This window comes from Epinephelus lanceolatus, chromosome 15 (assembly GCF_041903045.1).
Source record: "Epinephelus lanceolatus isolate andai-2023 chromosome 15, ASM4190304v1, whole genome shotgun sequence".
Lineage (NCBI taxonomy): Eukaryota > Metazoa > Chordata > Actinopteri > Perciformes > Serranidae > Epinephelus > Epinephelus lanceolatus.
This window is the reverse complement of record NC_135748.1, coordinates 22,872,120-22,891,872: the sequence shown is the minus strand read 5'-3', so window position 1 is coordinate 22,891,872 and position 19,753 is coordinate 22,872,120. Positions and strand designations below refer to the sequence as shown.

General features: G+C 40.3%; 1 protein-coding gene across 3 annotated transcripts in view; it reads right to left on the bottom strand.

Annotated features, from left to right (window-relative positions):
* The window catches only part of adam17a (ADAM metallopeptidase domain 17a), a 25,538-nt gene extending 5,785 nt beyond the window's left edge, over positions 1–19,753 (bottom strand). For all 3 annotated transcript variants that reach the window (XR_013493357.1, XM_033642498.2, XM_033642499.2), the window contains exons 1-18: positions 19,538–19,753; positions 19,064–19,196; positions 17,748–17,881; positions 17,357–17,445; positions 15,701–15,890; positions 11,498–11,628; positions 11,156–11,242; positions 9,307–9,432; positions 7,596–7,740; positions 6,690–6,781; positions 4,649–4,801; positions 3,777–3,976; positions 3,547–3,650; positions 3,277–3,411; positions 2,964–3,094; positions 2,692–2,770; positions 764–852; positions 568–627 (exon numbers count right to left, since the gene is read on the bottom strand). Coding sequence is in view for 2 of the 3 variants with exons in the window: in XM_033642498.2 (XP_033498389.2) it covers positions 568–627; positions 764–852; positions 2,692–2,770; positions 2,964–3,094; positions 3,277–3,411; positions 3,547–3,650; positions 3,777–3,976; positions 4,649–4,801; positions 6,690–6,781; positions 7,596–7,740; positions 9,307–9,432; positions 11,156–11,242; positions 11,498–11,628; positions 15,701–15,890; positions 17,357–17,445; positions 17,748–17,881; positions 19,064–19,196; positions 19,538–19,643 (2,184 nt within the window). In the remaining variant the exon portion in view is untranslated. The remainder of the gene's footprint in view (positions 1–567; positions 628–763; positions 853–2,691; positions 2,771–2,963; positions 3,095–3,276; positions 3,412–3,546; positions 3,651–3,776; positions 3,977–4,648; positions 4,802–6,689; positions 6,782–7,595; positions 7,741–9,306; positions 9,433–11,155; positions 11,243–11,497; positions 11,629–15,700; positions 15,891–17,356; positions 17,446–17,747; positions 17,882–19,063; positions 19,197–19,537) is intronic.

Below are 19,753 nucleotides of genomic sequence, written 5' to 3'. Positions count from 1 at the left end.
AACAAGACACAAATACAAAGATTCCTCCTGAACTGTCATAAGTTAAGCACATTATGTTGTGTTCATGTACGACTCCTCACCTCAGAGGAAAAAGCGGATTGACCAAAATATGTTTGTAAGGCCTTTTAGATTTAAAAAAATAAATAAATAAATAATATAAATTAATTTTTATTTTACTTGCCTAAAATAATCTCAAAAGCCAGTTATACAGTTCAAGATTGATTTCTACTTATTTTAAACTCTTTTTAAACACTGCAGAGCAGGGATACGTTTGGTGTTAAAAAGCAAGAATTCTCATTTTATGTTGGTCATTTAATCTAATTTATTTTTGCTAAATGTACATGTTGTAGTTTCATAGTAACATGGATGATGCAGGGATCCAAACATATATTCAGATAAAGGGCAAATGCCTCAACCTGAACAATCAATCTTCATACCTCTCCCTCCCTTATTAAAGATATCAGTGTTAAAAAAAACAACAAAGTGGGATTGTATTAGTTTGGTTAGTGTGGCAGCAAGGCTAGTGCACAGAGTCATACATGGGCATTTGAGAGATGAGAAACTTACGCTTGGAGGGTAGTAGAAGGACTTTGTGTTCTCCTCATACTGCTGGTCAAGTCGTTTGTCCTGCAGAAGGAAACACAAAAGGACAGGGCTGTCAGGATTATTCAAGTAAAATAATTAAGGTCATTACAGTAAAGACCTTCAACCACAGAGTTGACACTGGGAACTTAGTGCAAATTGATGTGCGGCAGATTCTTACCACACAGTGAACCAGGATACTGAGAGGAATCCAGAAGATGAGTGAAAACACCACCACAGAGCCCACGATGTTATCAGCCAGGAACTTCCCTGATGGAGGGGGTGGCGTTTGAGGACGGAGACGACAAAACAGACGAAGCAAGGTCAGGAGAGTGACAAGGAATTGACTCAACCATGACTGTCATCAGCAACAAAACAAAACACTGACTTTCCATTAATCATGTCTGCTTAGGTTACCCTTTTCTTTTCCTTTCCTTTAAGTGCTTTTTTTTGTATTATTGTTACTTACAACTCCAGGTTTGGCTTTGTATTTGTTGTTTTGCTTCTCACCCTGTGTGTATGTATACGAGTGTGTGAGCACTCAAGTAAAAAAAAAGTATATCTTTCTATTCTGAAAGTAAATTGTTGGTAAACTAAGTGTTAAAGGCATATTTAGACACATGTGCTTATCTGAGAGTATATCTGCAATTTATCATTAGTTCATTCATTCATTTTCCGTAACCGCTTATGTTGTTAGGGAACAGCTGACATTGAGCGAGGGGCAGGGTACACCCTGGACAGGTCGCCACACTATCACAGGGCTGACACATGGAGACAGACAACCATTCACACTCACATTCACACCTACGGACAATTTAGAGTCACCAATTAACCTGCATGTCTTTGGACTGTGGGAGGAAGCCGGAGTACCCGGAGAAAACCCACACTGACATGGGGAGAACACGCCAACTCTGTTGTATCATTAGTGCTTTATCGTATTATTTATAGTGTGATGTCATGAATTTGATGTAAACTGTATACTGTATTGTATACCCACATTAGGTGTTTACGAAACTTGTAGGTTGTACTTTAGTAAATTAAAGTAACCAAGAACACAATGACTCTATAATATCATCTTGAATACAACTTTTAACACACCAAATACAATTTGAGAGTTCAATTTCACACAGCTTTAGTTTTTTTTTTCTGAAAAGATAAAGGGGATACTAAGGTATATAAACTGCAGTTTCGGAAAATATACTCAAGTACATTTTTCTGTCTGCTTGTTTTGTTTTCTTTTATGTGGCAGTATGAGGGTAGAGGGAATGGATAGGGGATACATCACTCAAAGTACTGCTATGTTTGTATGTTCACCCACTGATGAATGCTAACTATTGTACTTTCTTCCAAAATAAAAAGCTAATGAAAACTAGACGCCTTGCGACTATATGCCTCCACAAACCTGTCAAGTTACACTTAGATTTCCATCCGTGTCTGTGAAAACATGGACAGCACAGAAGACCTAAACAATCAGTGCAGTTTCAAGGTGGACACTCAAGATTAGTGTCGCCAATTCAGTATCAGACCAACTGTTCTTCCCTCTGTTCCTGAGATGTGACATTGAGTAACAGCCAGGTGTTTTGGAGAACATTATGATGTCACAGTAAAGCTGACCTTTGACCTTTTAGATATGAAATGTCATCACTTCATGTTATCCTGTTAGACATTTGTGTGAAATTTTGTCATAATTAGTGTATGAATTTTGACTTATGGCCAGAAACATGTTTTGTGAGGTCACAGTAACCTTGACCTTTGACCACCAATTTCTAATCAGTTCATTGAGTTCAAATGGACGTTTGTGCCAAATTTGAAGAAATCCCTCAAGGCATTCTTGAGATGCCATGTTCAAAAGAATACGACCGATGAGGTCACAGTGACCTTGACCTTTGACCACCAAATGCTTATTAGTTCACCCTTAACCAAAAGTGGACGCTTGTGCCAAATTTGAAAAAAAAAAAAAAAATCCCCCAAGGCATTCTTGAGACATCGCGTTCACAAGAATGGAATGTATGAATAGACGACCCAAAAACATTACGCCACCAGCCACAGCTACAGCCAGCACGGAGGCATAAAACAATATTTCAAAGCGGCTTGTTGTAACCAGCTTACCAAATGTGTTAATGTCCAGCTTGTCGATAAAATCCCACAACCTCTCGATCACGTCCTGTACCTGCTTCATGCATTTTCCCTGTTTTAACAAGAGAAAGTTGACACTCTTCAAACAGCCACATAAAGCACACATCAATACAATAATTGTAACATTCATAACATTTTGTGAGACACTATGTAACATAACAAAACACTAAACATAATGGAAAAATGGTAGATCAGCTTTAATCCTGTCTGTAGAGTGAAGAGATATGAAAGATATGATGACTCACGCCCTCGTCACAGAAGCCCACGGTGCAGGGTTTTCCTTTGCGAAGAAACAGGAAACTGCCATTGGCCTGGATAAAGGGAGTGCAGGTGCCATCTTTTCCCCTACAGCACACTTTACAGGAGTCCTCCGTCTCTGCAAACAGAAGACGAGATTAAGTAATCACTATACCCTCCATTAACAGTGGCAGTGCACACATCCACTTCACTTTTCAGAGAAGAAACTAAAAAAAAACATTATTCCCAAATTCATAACCCAAAGCCTAAAGCTTTTATCATGTTTGCCCTTGATAATGTTGTTAATTAACTTCTTTTTACCGTTGCAGGCACAGGACTGAAGGTTCTGCATGGCCTCACAGAAAGGATTGCACTCTCCATTGCGGCACTTGCCGTTGTCAACACAGGTGGTGTTGTCAGTGGCGTTCTCAGGAGGTGGACATTGACTGCTGTAGCCTAACATATGAAGGAAATGTGGAGAGATCTTGTTTTTCAAGGTTTTATCTGTTGATCAATTTAAAAAGGTACCAAAAACAGCAGCTTTCCAGTCATCGGTGCAGTTCTTAAGTTCGACCAGCAGGAGGCGCTCACCTGTGCAGGAGGATATGCCTTTACAGGTCGCATTAATAGGTTCCTGGCACCTTACTCCTGCAAGTTGAAACATGCAGCCGTTACAGCAAGGGCTGTTTCTGTCGCTGTGGAGAGAACAGAGACGTGTGGATGACTCAAACTAGAACAGCAAAGATTTTTTAGACATATTACATTCAATTAATCCAATGTCTGAGTGGGTGAGTGTGATATGTATCTTTGGTATCTCATACCTGCACTGTGCACCAAATTTGAATTTGCAATCGGCTGAGCAGCAGGCGTCGTCGTTGAGGTGGAGGAGCCCAGGGTCGCACTCCTCCCCCTCTTCCACTCTGGAGTTCCCACATACCTTACTGTTCCTCTCCTTGAAGCACACAGGAGCTTTAAAACGCAATGTCTTCCCTACGGAGATTTTGCTGCAGTTGGAGAAACGCTTTAGGAGAGAGGGAGAGGAAGACGAGGGTTAGATATAAACTAGAAGAGGATACTTTATGCTCAGCATTGAAAGGTGGTGTGATAAAGGGCTGCCATGATGCTATTGACTTAAATCAATTGTTGCATTGATAAGATGTCTAACAAATCAGTGACACAATGGTGTTTCTTCAAAGCTAAGTTTGAATTTACAGCCACACAAACGTTTTAGCAAAAGTTTCATGGCCTTTGTCTGCATTTTTATTAATGCATTCTGATGTAACTCAAGATTTAGTTTCACCCTTGGCACATATCTTCAAGAGCATCTAAATTCAAGAGCAGAGCAAGTCACAGCAAATAAACAGCACCACTTTTCACCTTAAACTTCAGCAAGAAAAAAAGAAGTCATATGCATATTAGCTGTTAAGGTCAATGACGGAGGAGGCACAGTACATTTACTGTCTGTCATTATATTTCACAGGAACAACTGTGACTCACATTTATCCAACACTCTGTAGATTAAGCAACTCAAATTCACACTTTCCATCACACTGTGCAGCACGAACTCAGTGTTTCCTCATAGCTGTCTGCATAGTTTGTTATATACCTAAGCAGTTACTTGATACTAACGCGTCTGTAACTGCATGTTGAAGTCTACATACTGTTTTAACTTGTTCACTATTTGGAAAGGTACCTTGTTGTTGACATGGTCTCCGCTCACAGCAATAGGGTACATGACAAACTTCCCGCCGTGGTCGTCACTGGGAGCGCAGTAAGGGATATTGTCGGGATCGTGCTCTGCTCCAAAGTTGTGGCCAAGCTCGTGAGTGGTCACCAAATCTGCCTCCTGATGGGACACAAACACACCAGTTACCTTCTGGGTAAATGTTACACGGCGCCAAGGAAAAGATCATTGGATATACTTGTCATTGTGATGTAGACACGCAAGATTATTGTCACCAATTCAGTATCTGACCAAATATCTTCCTTTCTGTTCCTGAGTTAAGTTGAGCCGAGCCGAGTTGAGTTGAGGCTTTAATGTCCAAGAGGGAAAATTTGAGATACAGACAGTAGTCATGAGTACAACAAAACACACAGAATCCAGTATCACACGCTGTCAGGGGTAATCATGGACAATTAGTGGTCACTGCTGGCTGCGATAAGCAATAGCAGAAGGAACAAAGGATGATCTCTAACGCTTATTGCTACGTTTAGGGAGGCAAAACCTGCGCCCTAATAGACGCATCTGAAACTCAACATGGATGGGATATTGAGAGTCTGAGACAACAGAGTTATGACATTAAATAATAGTCAGAAAACTGTTTTTGCAGAACATTATGTCGTCACAGCGAAGATGACCTTTGACCTTTCAAATATGAAATGTCATCACTTCATCTTTATATCCTATTAGACATTTGTGTGGAGTTTTCATCATAATTACTCCACGGATTCTTGAGTTATGGCCAAAAATGTGTTTTTTAAGGTCACAGTGACCTTGACTTTTGACAGCCAAATTCTAATCAGTTCATTCTTGAGTCCAAGTGGACGTTTGTGCCAAATTTGAAAAAAAATCCCTCATGGTGTTCTTGAGATATTGTGTTCATAAAAATAAGATCGATGAGGTCACAGTGACCTTGACCTCTGACCACCAAAATCTATGTAATAATTTCATTTTTAAGGCCAAGTGGACATTTCTGCCAAATTTGAAGAAATTTCCTCAACATGTTCTTGAGATATTGCGATCATGAGAACCGACGTACAGAGAGACAGACATACAGACGTACCTAGAGGCGCAGAGGCATGAAACAGTTACCTATCCCACTAAGTTGTAGGGACATTACTTTATTCTTTGATGTTGGGTTGCTGAAAAACCAAATCCTGACAATGGATGTTATTGTGGGACTCTGCAGTCCTGTGGGAGAGCTCCTCTGAGACTGCTAAGTCTCTGCTCTAAAGAGCCATATGAATCTATGATGGAAGCACTTAATTTTACAAACTGTTGGAATGTCTTGTTTTATACCTGTATTGACATACTTTTTAATAGAAAATAGTGCAATGTTGTATTACATTTAATTAATTTATATTTATTAAATTTAAAATATTTTCTTATTAAATGTTTGAAATTTTATTCACCCACTACATGATGAGGCAGTCTTTCTGAAGACAAAAGGTACTTAAATTGTAAAACACAGAATATGGAAGAAAAAATTAAACACACTGGAAAAAAAAATCAAGGACACAGGTAGGCTAAAAGAGGGACTGTGGCTAAAAATATTCCTGGAAATGATCTCCATGGAGGGAGCTACATCTAATCTTTCTGAAATTTATGATGAGGAACAATTTTGCAAGGTCACACTGGACCAGAGTTATTCAGTATGAACATATAGTTTACTACTGTATGATTCAATTAAGATTGTCACCGACTCATAACACTGATTTTACTGAAAAAAAAGCACATCATCATAGAGGCTACAGATGCAATTTTCAAAACTTCCTCTCAGCTTACATTAATGTTTTGTGACTTATCTGTAAATTGTGCTGAGGAGTAAGCAACATACTGATAACTGAGGCGTCAAAATGCAACAGCGTTAACATAATTACTCATAACACCCACACAAAAAGGTGTGTCTGCTTTGCTTGCAGCCTACACTTGGCAGGATGACGTGTTGCATAACTTCCTGGCTAACACTGGACCTAGTAATTTTGTCAAAGATAATGACTGAAGTTAAAACGACCTTTGTGAGGATGGTTTTGCCATAGTTCTTGGTGCTTGTCAGGCCTGTGTTGAGGTAACTGGGCTTCTTTGCAGAGTGAGACGGGTAGTATGCTGCAAAAGGACAAAACCAAAGCAAGATGTCAAACTGTTTTGCTTTACAAAGCCCACTATCCAGTTCTTCCAAAACTTCATGTCATTTTTGGCATTTCCCTGGCAAGGATTCAGCCACTTGGAGTCTGTCTACTAGTGAACAGATCTATTAGCAGCTTTACACACTACTTTCACTTGACATGGCTGTGGCGGGTTTTCATTCATGCTGCAACACAGATAGTCTTTAAATCATGATTTGCAATAACCACATATTAGTAATGCAGGTGTTGCGTGATGAATATCATTTCATGCTTAGCTTGTAAAAACAAAGCCATTTTGCCACAATTACCCCATTAAAACAAGCACAGAGCAGCTAATCTTCCAGCATTTCCATCAAAAACAAACTGGTTTAGAATAGGAAAAGTTAGGGGCCAGATGGAACCAAAAAATACCAGGTTTTCTTGTCCTGAAGTGCGAATCGTGACAACAGAAGTGAGCATGTCATATTCTACAGGCTGCATGCACACAGTAGTCCAATGCGTCTTCTACTCATCATCAGTGGGTTCATGCATTTTTGGATAAAACCATCTGTAATAACAGAACGCTTGCAGAAAAGCAATGCAATCTGCTATCGTGCTGCTACTGATTACTTCTGTTGTACATTGTGCAACAGCCTCTGTTGATGACACAACCTTGATTACTATCACTCCACTAAAACTGGCGGAAATGCGGGCTGGTTTGCGAGATAGCGCCACGGTCAAAGAAACCTGCATGAAACTGGTTCAAGGACAAAAGCTAATCTGGTGGAAAAGATGTTTAAGTGATGTGTCCTTACGTCTTGGGCAGAGGCCACCCAGGGCCTGAGGTTTGGACGGGGCCACGTAGGCCAGCCCCAGTGTGCCCTCGGCGAAATCCTGGTAGGTGAACAGGTGTGCCAGACACACAGTGGAGGCGTTGTCAGCTATATCTGAGCTGAATTGCTGAGGGGGAAAAAGCAGAACTATGTCAGAGTTAGATTTACTCCCCGTTTCACACAAGGGCTTGCAACACTGCATTAACCTCTTCCACTCTGCTGGGATGCCTGTGTCAGAGGCTGACATTGCTGTCTGTCAGAGGCTGTGGTGGGTTTTAAAGCTACTGGTATCATAAAAGAGAAGACCTAAGGAATCAATTGGTACCAACCATGCCATGCTGGGTTGTCGTCAATAGGGCTAAATAATGCTCTAAAGTTTGGCAAAATTTTGGCAAGAGAAAAACTTGCATGACCATTCTCATGAGGGTTCCTTGACCTCTCACCTCAAGTTATCTGAATGAAAATGGGTTCTATGTGTAACCATGAATCTCCCCTTCACAGACATGCCCACTTTGTGCTAGTCCTATGCGGTCTTAAGGAAATACCATAGTGCAAATATGGTTTTGCCCATTATATTTGAACATTTCTGCATACTGGGGTCCCTGAGCAATATTGGAATTGCGTAAATTGGGTTTGACTGGATAGCTGAGACTCTTGTGGATTCAAGGAGTCCAATTTAATTTATGTGTGATGATGTTAGCCCCCCTAGCAGCGTTTTCATTGTGGTGACACCATTATTTTAAACAGACATCACTGTATAATGTGACCTACTGTGACCTCTAGAATAATCACAGCCTCATGAAATTTAACAGCCACAAACTAGAGACCTTGGTCTTTCAGAGGATGGATGGCTTTCATAGGTATATTGACAACACAGGGAGTTTCTCAGCAGTTTCCAGAGCAGAAACGCTTGCCATCCAATCCACAAAAAAAGCAGTTCCTACAGAAATGTCAAAAGGTTCTGAAATTAAATCACAGCATGGATTTTTCTTTGGTGTTTTTTAAGGTCTTGGTGTCTGGTATTTTGGAGGGATTTTTTTTTATCCTTTTGATCAATTCTGGATTGGTAAAAAATGCTTACATTTTGCATGAAACCAGTATGACAGATGGTTATCAACCCAAAAATTGCTGAGACATAACTGAGCACAGGAATGGCCATTATACACTTATGCTCTAAGCCCTTATTACTAAACTTCCAGAGTCTGAACAGACGCCTAACACACATTTCTAACAGAAAAAAAACCTGACAGACAGTGCTGAGCTGCATCTCAAATTTATCTTTAGGTTTCCAGCTTTAAGTTGATGTATACCACGTCTTTGCAGCATATACTGTTGTCCTGCTATCTTCCCCTAAAGATCCCCTGTCCCCATCCCAAAAAAGACAAAAATGGGTCTATGGTAGGGAAGGAGGGAAGTGGAAGAGGTTAAGACGAGGACATTAACATTTGGAAATGCAGCTATTTGTAATATCATCACTCTAAATCACACTTATCACACATCTAAACTAGACTTCTTAACTGCAGTGTCACGGCAAAATATTTTTCAGTACGTTTTTTGATTGATTAAATGATGATTACATTTAATTTTTCCTTATCACATCCAGTCCCAAGGTTTTGATAGACAGAAGACCCACTGTATCCCTAAAACCTCCCCTCCCTTCATGCACATCTTTCTCTCAGTCTATCTTTCCCACCTCCAGAAGCTTCTTTACGTCCCAGACCTCCTTGTCTTCCACAGGGCTGTTCTTCATGTTATAGTGGACCCAGCCTCTGCCAGCAGGGCCAGTGGGAGGCTTTGTGGGCTCCTTGTTGATGATGATCTGAGAATGGTAAAGACACCATTTAAGGAACAATTCATGAAGTCAACAAGTCATTACGTAGTGGCTCATAATTAATGCCATGTGCAACATTTTATAGTATGAAGTATTAATTATTTTACATTTAACTGCAACATAATTTGCCAGAAGTTGCCCCAGAGTTTTTAAAGCTTTATCAAAGCTTTAATGCACAGGTATAGGGGACCACGTCACTCTTTACCAGTCAGTCAGCATCATGCTTTTAAGTTTTTTCTAAAAGGTATTGTGGTTAAAGGTGGCGCATTACAAGTTTTTCTTGATATGTATGGTGAAGAAAATTTGAAAATAACTCTGAGCAGCTAAATGAATGCATATCTTTTCAGTGAGAAAACCCAGGGCTCACAGTATGACAAACAGTGTCTCCATTCATTCCCAAAGCCTGTGGAACAAATTAAATTACCCCATGGGGGATACACAAAAGCTTTCAGTTCCTCCTAAAAATGCTGTTCTCAAACAGACTGAGGGGCAGTTTTATTCTCAACTTCACTTCCGGGAGTGACTCGATGTAGAACAAAGCTGTCATGCTGCTGGGAGCAGTGGGGTCTGATGCTAAAACGCCACAAACTGTTTCACGAGTCAGGCTGTTACTATATGTGATTTGCTCTGTCATTTGCATGTTTTAGGGTTTGAATGTTAGTTTTCTAATGATATCAGTATTGTTTGTGTACTCCATTATTAACCATATTAACCACAATACCCTACATTACATAATGACTATAACTGAGCAATGACTTTGAGAAGAAGTCTGTGGCGCAGCCCATTGGCCTTCAAAACCGTGAGCACATGCTGTCCCAGGTTGAAAAATTGACAGAAAGTATTGAGGACACATTAATTTTTTAGCCAACACTGTGCAGAACGACAAGAAAAAACTGTTTATGGTGGCACAACTGCAGTAAATTGGGCGAAAGAAGTTAGCATAAAGTGAGCAACGGACTTATTCAGGACTTGGATAAATTTGATTTAGAAAAAATTTTTGATTCTCTTGTTCTGTGGACCCGTCTGACTACAGAAATATAAATAATTGAGGAATGGACACATTTTCGGACTTTAGGAACATTTCAAAGGTAGGGTGTAACCATCTTTTTTTTATTCTCTCTTGTTTACCAGTCCAGTAAATCTCACTGAATGATGCTTTGGTGTTCATAGTTTACGTAAAATGTACTAAATGATTGAATTGTGGAGGATACAGCTATGCGTATAGCATGTCCATACTGACAAAAGTTTAACATCTAATGTTATATTTTGATGCACAATGCTAAGCCACATGGAACTACGTTAACTCAAACGGTTGGGCCCTGATGACCTGCTGAGTTTTAAGAGGTTTTATTATTTTGATTTCTTCTTTATTTGAAGTCAGATGAAATCCCACTGTCCCAGACCCTGCTTTACTACAAGCCCTTCATTAATAATTTCAAGGAGGTATGGGGGAGGGAGGGAGGGAGAGTGCGATTGACGAGCATTCACTGCTAGCTTGTCGTCACACCTTTGCAAACTTCAAAATTGTTTTTACCGTCTGAATTTGGTGAAAAAAGTTTCATATTCTGAGAGTCAGGACTTCAAAATCAAACAAAACCCCAAACTGATCAAAAATCTAGATGTTGACATAAATACATGTGTCTAGAAATTAACCGTTGCGACACCTGACTGATTTCAACAGAGCATGCCGCAAGCAGCCAGCCAAACTCACCTGATGGATCTGTACCCCATAGCCTTTGAATTCATCATCCCAGGTTGTGTTCCTGTAAATGTCATCAACTCGATCAATCAGCTCGATCTGGAGTGAGAAAAGAAAAAAAAAATCATATGGCAAGAATTATTAACAGAAATATATGGATTTATTGTGACTTTCTTTCACAGGTGCAGTAGACATGCTGATCATAGATCACAGATTTGTCAATCTGATGTAAAACTAAACTGTGGCAATAGAAAAATATTCTCCTCTAGTCCTGTTCAACGTAACACCCTATGGAGGCATCTTTACAAGGTCTCTTTCTGCACTACTTCTGTACATGGCATAATAAAGACAAACCAGGTAGTTAAGAGTGACACTCTCTTGTCCGCGGCCCATGTGCTCAAAGAAGCGGTAATCTGCAACCAGCAACAGGGGGCAGGTATTCTTCTTGTGATCGTGCGCCTGTCTCTTCTCTCTGTGGGGGAACCCTACAAGGAAGGAGTAACAGCAACAGTGAGAGAGACACGGGAACAGGTAGAGAACCAACAGTGGTCACCAGCAGACAACAGTGATCAGTTTTTGTAAGCAGTGCCATCAAGATTAAGCTTACATAAAGATACATGAAAAAGTTAAACAATGAGGCCATGCTCCTCCAGTATCCCGCTGTTAATTGCCCTCATTTTCACATTTAGCAGCACGTCTTCTTTTTTCCTTGCCTGTGAACTGATTAAACTTTCCTTCTGTTTGTCAAGCCACAATTAAACAGCAGTTTTTCTTTACAGCAGAGTGCATAACAGCACAATGAATAGGGTCTACTGTATATAGTACATCCACAGTAAACTAAAGTCCATTTCATTTACACTGTATTCACCAACAATACTGTGCTGAATCTGTTACCACATGATTAACTGTTACATTAAATGATGCTCATGCACAACTTAACATCTACAATTAAGTCAATCAATCAATCAATTTTATTTATAAAGCCCAATATCACAAGTCACAATTTGCCTCACAGGGCTTTACAGCATACGACATCCCTCTGTCCTTTGGACCCTCGCAGCGGATAAGGAAAAACTCCCCCAAAAAAAACCCTTTAACGGGGAAAAAAACGGTAGAAACCTCAGGAAGAGCAACTGAGGAGGGATCCCTCTTCCAGGACGGACAGACGTGCAATAGATGTCGTACAGAACATATCAGCATAATAAATTAACAGTAATCCGCATGACACAATGAGACAGAGAGAGAGAGAGAGAGAGAGAGAGAGAGAGAGAGAGAGAGAGAGAGAGAGAGAGAGAGAGAGAGAGAGAGAGAGAGAGAGATATGCAGGTAATGACAGCAGCTTACAACAACATTATTGAAAGTAATAATATTATAGTTATAGTTCTGGCTACTGTGGTACAATATGTTGAAAGTATGTATTAATATCTGGCAGTATACATGTGTGACAATAGTCATATGTGTATAATAACAGTAGAAGTATGACTAATGACTAATGATGGCAGCAGCAGCAGGAGGCATCTGGCAGGACCACGGCAGCAGCACAACCACACACGTCACGCTGTCCAGGCACTGCTGCGATATGAGTTAATCTGAGAGACAGTGGAGCACAAAGGCTCCGGAGAAGAAGCCGAGTTAGTGACATCCAGAATGGCCGAGTTAGCAAGATGCAGTAATAGGATACGAGAGAGAGAGAGAGAGAGAGAGAGAGAGAGAGAGAGAGAGAGAGAGAGAGAGAGAGAGAGAAGGAGAGAAGGTGCCCGGTGTATTATAGGGGGGTCCTCCGGCAGACTAGGCCTAAGTCAGCCTAACTAGGGGCTGGTACAGGGCAAGCCTGAGCCAGCCCTAACTATAAGCTTTATCAAAGAGGAAAGTGTTAAGTCTAGTCTTAAATGTGGAGACGGTGTCTGCCTCCCGGACCGTAACAGGAAGATGATTCCACAGGAGAGGAGCCTGATAGCTGAAGGCTCTGGCTCCTGATCTACTTCTGGAGACTTTAGGGACCACGAGTAACCCTGCGTTCTCAGAACGCAGTGTTCTGGTGGGATAATATGGCACTATGAGCTCTCTAAGATATGATGGAGCTTGACCATTTCGAGCTTTATAAGTTAACAGTAGAATTTTAAATTCAATTCTGGATTTTACAGGGAGCCAGTGCAGCAAAGCTAAAACAGGAGAAATATGATCTCATTTCTTAGTTCCTGTTAGTACACGTGCTGCTGCATTCTGAATTAGCTGGAGAGTTTTTAAGGACTTACTAGAGCTACCTGATAATAGAGAGTTACAGTAATCCAGCCTAGAGGTAACAAAAGCATGGACCAATTTTTCTGCATCTTTTTGTGTTTTAACTTTGTAAAGGTGATGCTTAGGGCTAGCACCAATGAGTATTCTCAAAGGCAATAAATATATTGCGTTTTCCCACTAAATAATCATTTAATCTAGAACAGTGGTTCCCAAAAACTATAAATAAAATGAGCTGAAATTTTTTTTTACCAAAATAATATAATGTAAACCTCACTTGTTATCCATACATGTTTCTTCAGAATTACATCTGTTTTAAACTTTTGCGAAAAAGACACACATTTCTCCCACTGCAATGACTGTTAAGTAGAACTGGACGATATCGAGAAATTCAAATATTGTGATATATCTAAATACCTTGATATCGATATTACAACAATAATGCAGGCTTGGCTATTGGTGTTTTCTCAAAATATTTACACAGTAAGATTTTTTATAAGTAATCATCAGTAATGTGGATATAATGACTAAGTCAGTAAAGGCAAATAACAGAAGAGCTAGAACAATCTGGGAAGTTCAGGAAGTTACATCACTTTACTGTAATGCAGTCAAGGTCAGTAATTCACACCCGCCAACCTCAAAATGCAGACACAATTTCCGTTTTGCAAGTGAATCTCAGAAGGCTATCGGCTACATGGGCAGGTAAATGTCTGTATCAAAATAGAACTACAGTTTCTACCACTGACTGATCTACTAAACTGTCCTTTGCAGCAGGTTGTGCCCATATTTAAATGATACTTAGGTATTCAAAAAACACGGGGGCCCTGTCGTTTAAACCAAGAGGGCAAACTCTATATTGCCTCCCACATTGTTAACAGCAGCAATAGCTTCACTCTTTTCATTCTTACCTTTCACAGTAAAAGCCCTAGTCATATACACAGCATGACTGCTTACCAGAGGGAATGTATTCTCATGCTGAGGGTGTGGTGATGAGTTGTTCAATATATTAAAATAATTTTGCTTCAGATTTTGCTCTGGCCTCTTCTTTACGTTTGTATCCAACATAATACCTTATTGTCACAATGAAATGCACTGAAACAAACAAACTGTATATGTGACACTAAAAGTCAATTTATTATTTCGGCTGGTAAAAAATATGCCTAGCCAGTGGATTTTTTCATCTACCCGAATGCAGTCCTTAAAAACAGTAAAGGACAACACTTATGATATTATGATATCCAAGATCTAAGATGATATCTAATATCACAATATCAATATCATTGATTCATTGCCAAGCCCTGCTGTAAACCTAAATACAAAGCAATTATGGGTTCATTTAACACTGAATGTCTCCACAGTTTTTCCCCTGCATGCATTTCCCTCTTGCAATGGCTCTACGCCCCTCAGTTTGAGAACCACTAGACCATAAAATAGTAGGAAACTGTAAAACATGCCCACTGAAATTTTCCAGAGCACATGGTGAGCTCTTAAAAATCCTAATTTTGTAATTTATGAATAAATTAAGCAATAACTAATCTCACTGCCACAGAAAAGCACAAAGGAACAGAGGAAATCTGCCTCACATCTTCATACTTTCTTAGCTCTTCAAACAATGCATAGCTGAATAATAACAGAAAAGGACAACAGGAAGACATCCCATCTGAGCATTACAACATACAGTTGGCTGCGCAATGCTGAGAAGTGTGGGTGTGCGCTGCCCTGGCTTCCACAACAAGCTGTGGGAGACCAGTGACGGCTCAGAGTCATCTCATTGGGCAGCAGAGCCTCCATGAATTTTAATGCCTCCTCCATAAGAACCTTCACCTCAACTCTTATCCCCCATGAGTGCTTTCAACCAGCAGCTGGTGAGAGGTTTTCTAGACATCTCCTCTGGCACATTATCACTGTTATATGCTTTACATTTCCGAGGCAGCACAAAAGAATCAAAAGGCGTTTGGTTGTTACATAATACCCACTTGTCAGCAGTGTGTATGTGCATAACTTAGGCTAGGTTTTACAGATAAAAAGGCTTTTATTAAAGTGACTGTTGCAGAATCGAACACCCACCTCCTTTGTCTCACTACTACAGCCCCCTGCTTCCTTCTCTCCACCTTAAACATTTGTTATCCTCCTACTCTATTTTCTTATCTACACTTTACCGTCCACAAACCAGAGCACGGAGCCTAGGCTCCACTAGATCTGTGCTCTCCAACCCCTCATATACTCCATCCTCCTCCTACATATTTACACTGCAAATATGACCACACACATTTGCAAGACTCTCCACCACTAGTGAGGGAAAGAGACAGCAGAGCTCACCCTTCTCCTTGTCCACCTCCTCATGTTTTTCCCAATCCCTCCTAGCGGTCTGTGGCAGCAGGTCACTAGCCTCAGCGTGGATGTAACCACACACTTTTGGAGAGACGATGCGGCTCAGATTCTTGATGTCTTCTGAGCGATAAACCAACAGCCTGCCATCAGCTGGGGAATCTGTAAACCGCCACAGGGGCTGGACGGCCAGAGAAAGACAGGTGGCATTAGAGGACAAAACAGGAGAGTCAGAGAAGGTCACAAGTGAGGAAGAAAAAGAGAGCAACAAAAGGAGAAAAAGGAAATATAGATATATAGGTGAGGAATGAAAACAAGAGAAAAGACAGACATTGGCCATTGCAGTGTAGACATTCCTCTCGTTCTTCACTGGCTTTAATGCACAGTATCATCTTTCAGTATGTGGACAGCAACACTTTATTTTGTTGCAGTACTTAGAAAAAAATAGCCCCTTTGTATGAAGTCTAAACAGTGCAGTAGGAGAATGATGGAGCTATAACTCATACACTGTTGAACCAAATCTGGATGTGAAACAACAGAAAAATTAAGCTGATAGTTGGTACTTTATGCTCACTGTAATCCTTTTACTTCAGAACCAATTTGCCGGTGGGAAGACCAAAATGTGTGTCGCTGTCAAAATACTTATAAAATGTACTGTGTACTGTATGCTTTTACATACCTACACTGAATTTGCGTAAATCCGAATAATTACTATTTTCTCGATGTAAAATATCCTCATCCTAAGAAGTTAGGCTACAAGGCATTGACTATAAAAGCATAGACTTCTCCTCAAGCATCTTTTGCATCAGCTACTACTAATGTCTGGTATAGTAAATCAAAAACTAGTTTAAACCACTTGAGTGACCTTTGATAATATTATCAGAGACAGAAAAGCCCAAGTTATTATACAGAATATGAAAGAAAATCACAGCAGGGTATCGCACACATTAACTTATTTTTAGCGGCCCACCACATATTGATTTTCTATTTTTGGGAGACATGTATGGCTGCAGACACATTCCGTTTGTCGCATACACAACACGCCCCTACAAAGCACGGCCGCCACTAGTACAAGACAAACCCACTATTGCGAGCATCACCTGAACCCTGCTACCACACAACACTGTTGTGAATAAATACGAGGCTAAACACAGTAATAATCCACTTCATAATTCATTATACATGAAGACGTGATGCCTCTCAGAAATGCCTTAATGCCTCTCTTTTAACCTACTATTTCACAACTAGCTAATCACTAACTTAGCATTTTCATCTGGGCTTCCTCTTCCAAGTCAAAGGGGCAAATGAGGCTGATTGTGGACTGACAGTGTTGTAGCTAGTGGGTGCTTGAGCTGAAGTTATACCTGCTCAATTTTTGGGGCTGGACCATTAATTCGGAGCACTGTTGGAATAAATGTACCTTTTTGTTATTCAGGGCACCATCCTCCTGGAGGACAGAGCGTACTCTGGGCACAGACAAAGCAGCAGAGTGCCAGACACAGTGAAAGTGAAACTTAACCATTCATTACTGCCTATAGCAACAGAACGCTCTACTTCTTAGAACGATATTGCTCTAATGTTATTGCTGTCCATCAACTCTCTATTTGGATCCAACAAAGAAACAATGATTTTACAGCCGCTTCTTACCTCAACATTGTACTCCGCTTCATCAGTTAGAATGTGAGCAGAAAACTCATCTCCTTCTACGTGTGCCTGCACACGTGAATTCTCCTCTCCTGCAAACACAATATACATAAGGTTACTTTCATTCATTCATATGCAGACTATATATGGTAATCTATTCAGCAAAAGCTGTACAGATACAGTAATATACGTAACATACAATATAACTTCACAGTTATTGCTCATATTTGGCAAATAGTGGCAATTATGACATAAGAATTTCTCATTAACATCTTACAAAAACAGTTATTTGTCTGTTAAACTTTACTTGTTCTCAACATGAAAAAGACTGTGAAATGTGGGTACAAGGGAAAAAAAGAACATAATGGTGAAACCCTAAAAATTATTCACTCACCGACAACATGCCCAGTGAAATAGTTCTGAAGATGAACATCATAGTTTTCCTCCATTCCATGTTTATCAACGAACACTGCTTTAAAGTTGTCAGTGAAGAGATCCGTATTGGTGGTCAAGTAAAGCTTGAAATGTCTGTAGAGAGAAAAACGAAACACGAAGTCTACATTAACTCAAACTAAATTACATAGCTGCTTTCAGTACTGTGAGGAGTCACATGGAATTTAGTGTTGGGCCTATTTAGTGTCACAAAAAAAGGGAAAGAGAAAATACTTCGAGAATAATCTCTCTTCATATGCCGTTGTCTCAATGATATTAGTGATGTCTGAAGTTGACATTTTTTAAGTCCATCTGAAAACAATACTTTGTTGGAGTTATTGGTTGCTGTAAATATATGTCCTGTCCTGTCCATACTGGTCATGAGATGATCTATTCCTGTACCGACTTTAATGTAAGCGATGGGGGTCAAAATCTACAGTGCTTGTACAGAGCAGAAATGTATCCCAAAGATCAGCTAAGACTAAAATGACTCTTCAGCAGTTAATCAAGAGGGTATCTTCCAAAGTTACACAGTTTTTAAAAATCCCCTCTTTTTTTTTTCATTGACAGTGTTGCCTTGCTAAGTAACAGTAAAGTCACACAGAGAAAGAATTTCTTACTAAAGGGACTGTAATTTGGGAAACCATCACTGGCTGTCATTTGAACTTTGGAGTACATTTGTGTAACATAAAAGTACTGTGGATTTTTATGTCCTCATCAGGTGGCTGGTCCAAGCAGTGCAACAGTCTATACTCTGGAGTCTCTGATCCCCGCCACTGTCAACAATGACATTTTACAGTTCAATTGAAAATAAAATCTGCAGTGTAGCCACCAACTGTGTGTTTCTTCAGTACAAGTAATAGGTTTTTATTTAGTTTGGCTTTTGTGCCCCCTGTAATTTCTTCCTCCTATTCCCCAACTCATAAGTTCTGCTTTGAAAGGATAAATATATATAGAGAGGGATTGTGCCAGAACATGTATAATGAATGATAGTCCTTACTGCTTGTGAAAAGGTTAATTTCATCTCCTAAATGTTCCACAGTTACTTTCAAATCAACGTGTAATTTAAGTTTGACCTTACACTGGGGATCTCCTCACATCCAGTGTGGACATCAGAAGTGATCACAGCAACCACTATCGTTTTCAATATGTGCACGGGCATGGGAGTTTTAATCTAACACAGATTGAGAAGATGTGGGCCTTTCCTACATCAGTACTCCAAAGCTCAACTCTACTGGGAGGTAGGTTTCTGTCAGACATGAGGGTGTGCTGCTGTACCTGTGCAGGGCTCTGAAGCTCACCAGGCGCTCCAGGTGGGACTGGGTGTGGACGTCTCTCTTCCTGACAGAGTGCAGCTGGAGGCTTGACACCGGCAGCACCTCAAAATCTGACAGGACGGAGTTCAGAGCATCTGGAAGACGTGGACAGACAATGGTCATACACAGAATCGAGCATAAACTGCGTGTGTCCATTTAAAACACTAGAATAATACGGTCTATATACTACAATACGTAACGGTCAATCCGCTTCCTGTAGCTTGATGATGTGGTTTCACTTAGCAGCTAACCAGGACTCGGTGCCTTTACATTTGATAACACTTAACAGTAAAAATGTCCGTATTAGTAATCACCATAAATAAACATAACACACATAAAACTAAGTTACAAGAATCGTCGTTAACCGTTGTTAACCATAAAACAGCATTAACGTCAATGCTAACGTTAGCTTGCGTTAGCATGCTAAGTTACGTACCGAACTCCGGGTTTTCTTCGTGACTCTCTTCCGTAGTAACTCTCGACTTAATGGCACCGTTGACCCAACAAGGAGCCAGAAAGGCAATTAACAGTATGCTCCTCATTTTCAGGTAGCTCTGTCACTATGCTAGTGCTGTCATTCTCACAAGTTAGTCGGTTTGTCTGGACAGCGAGCTAGCTGAGCTACCGGAAGTGCACCGTGGAAAACATCCGG